This window comes from Penaeus japonicus, unplaced genomic scaffold, assembly GCF_977035675.1.
Source record: "Penaeus japonicus unplaced genomic scaffold, GWHDUDI00000001_assembly GWHDUDI00000025, whole genome shotgun sequence".
Classification (NCBI taxonomy): domain Eukaryota; kingdom Metazoa; phylum Arthropoda; class Malacostraca; order Decapoda; family Penaeidae; genus Penaeus; species Penaeus japonicus.
The window spans coordinates 14,918,654-14,921,017 of NW_028234427.1; the positions used below are offsets into that span (position 1 = coordinate 14,918,654).

Below are 2,364 nucleotides of genomic sequence, written 5' to 3' on the forward strand. Positions count from 1 at the left end.
TCTCCTGTCTCTCTCCTCTCTCTCTCTCTCTTTCTCTCCTTCCCTCTCTCCTCTCTCTCTCTGTCTGTCTCCCTTCCCCCTCTCCTCTCTCCCCCCCCCTCTCCCTCTCTCTCTCTCTCTCTCAAGCGCCAAGACGTGTAAAGAAACGGCATACCAATGAACAGCATGAATTCAGTTGGAAAAAAAAATGCACGGACGAGGAATATATATATATTGTAAGGCCTTCGTATCGATCAGCCCTTAATCGCGGGCTATTAAATCGGCCGGACTATTTAATCTAATAAGAGCTTTGCCATGTTGGACGCTAATAGTCCCCGTTGTACTGGAAGGACACCCACGGCGAGGACTTTGCAGCGTCATCGCGGGGAGGACCGGAGGATGAGCGGGGAGGACCGGAGGATGAGCGGGGAGGACCGGAGTCATCCTCGGTGATGGGGTTCTACGTCACTCAGGGGAGGAGCAGGGTAACAATTAGGGAAAATTTAGAATCTGTATCATCTTCCGTTTTTTTCTTTCTTTTTTCGTCGTCGTCCTCGTCGTCTTATCATTATTATTATTATTATTATTATTATTATTATTATTATTATTATTATCATTACCATTATTCTACTCTGTCGTCGTTTTCTTCATCTTTATCTTCTTTCATTTCTCGTTCTTCGTAAAATATATTTCTTCCTCGTATTATCTTTCTTCTTTTTTCGTCGTCTTCCTCGTCGTCTTATCATTATTATTATCATTATTGTCATTACTCTTATTCTACTCCGTCGTCGTTTTCTTCATCTTCTTTATCTTCTTCCATTTCTCGTTCTTCTTCGTAAAATATATTCCTTCCTCGTATTATTTTTTTTCTTTTTTCGTCGTCATCCTCGTCGTCTTATCATTATTATTATCATTATTGCCATTATTCTTATTCTACTCCGTTGTCGTTTTCTTCATCATCTCGTTCTTCTTCGTAAAATATATTTCTCGCTCTCCTATCTTTCCTTGTTCCTCTTCCTCTTCTCCACATTGATCCCGTCACAGGCGATTGATTCCATCCCTAATTGCGATTCCTGCAACCGGCCACCAACAAAGGACAAACCAAAAGAGACATACATACCTTGACCTCACTCGCTCTTCCCACATCCAATCCTTAACGACTAACAAGCCCTCACATCCACATAATCCACCCGCCGCCACCCCCCCCCCACCTCGCTCAAGCCCTCATCCACATAATCCACACGCCACCCCCCCCCCCCACCCTTCGCTCCACCCGCAACCGCAGGACGATTATTCGGCGGCAAAGCAGCGGCAAGGAACGAAACGGATCGACCGTAAAAGCGACAGACAATGCCTCATCAACCTATTCAACCGCAGACTGCAGGAATCTGGTTGCGGTCATTCACGTCGCCGATGATGCTGATTTAGCAGTCGTCTGGGCGGATTTGGGCGGCAGCTGACAAAATGGCCGCGGACTCGATCTACGCCGGACGAAGGGGACAACACTGGGGATTTTCGTCGCGTCTTTCGAAAGCAGGTTTCATGGGACGTCTTCTTCAAGGACGCTGTTTTTTCTTTCTTTCTTTTTTTTTTCCTTTTTTTTTCTTTTTTTGAGAAGAAAAAGGTCGGGATTATTTTTTTCTTCTTCTTTTCAGTCTCTTTCTTCTGGTTCTAGCGCGAATTATAGATTTTCATATAATGTTTCTGAATCTTTGTTTCGAAGCTTCGGTGGTGATGATAAACGAATTTCAATAAAAAAATATAAAAAATCTGAAGCATCAGTATTTGCATATCATATCTTGCATATGTCACTACATCGTTTACCTATATATTTGCTATATTTGCAGGGATTCCAAGAAATGTACTTGCTTCATAGAATACTTTATAAAATATACTTACTTTGTAGAATGTACTTTATAAAATAAAGTTACTTTATAAATCTTGTATTCTTGTTATTGTTTACTTATATATCTTATAAATATCGAAGCATTTTTTTCAAATCCCTGCGAATTTCCATGTGCAATATTGAAACATATTTCTTTAGGAAAATGTTTTTTTTTTTAACAATTGCTACATTTAAACCGTTACATTCAATTCGATAAAATCGTTTTCTTCACAGTTTTGGATCCCGAGCCAGCAGTAAATCCTGTCACCTTAAATTTCATCATAAATCCACCTCAAAGCCTAAAATCCTTTACGTCCACACGGTATGGATAAGGATACGTTACAGAAATCCAGTCTGTTTTTATTTTTATTTTTTTTTTTAATTTCTCCCTTTTCTACGAATAATGGAATGATGAAAACCATAACCACAACCATTAGAGAATCTCTGTCTATCTGTCTCTTTCTCCATCTCCGTTTCTCTCTCATTTTCAACCTCATTCT

General features: G+C 40.4%; 1 protein-coding gene across 1 annotated transcript in view; it reads right to left on the bottom strand.

Moving 5' to 3' along the window:
* Window positions 1-304: 304 nt before the first annotated feature.
* LOC147468910 (metalloprotease TIKI1-like) overlaps window positions 305-2,364 on the bottom strand; it is a 277,617-nt gene continuing 275,557 nt past the window's right edge. The window contains exon 5 of the mRNA XM_086551718.1: window positions 305-439. Within this exon, the coding sequence (XP_086407844.1) occupies window positions 305-439 (135 nt within the window). The remainder of the gene's footprint in view (window positions 440-2,364) is intronic.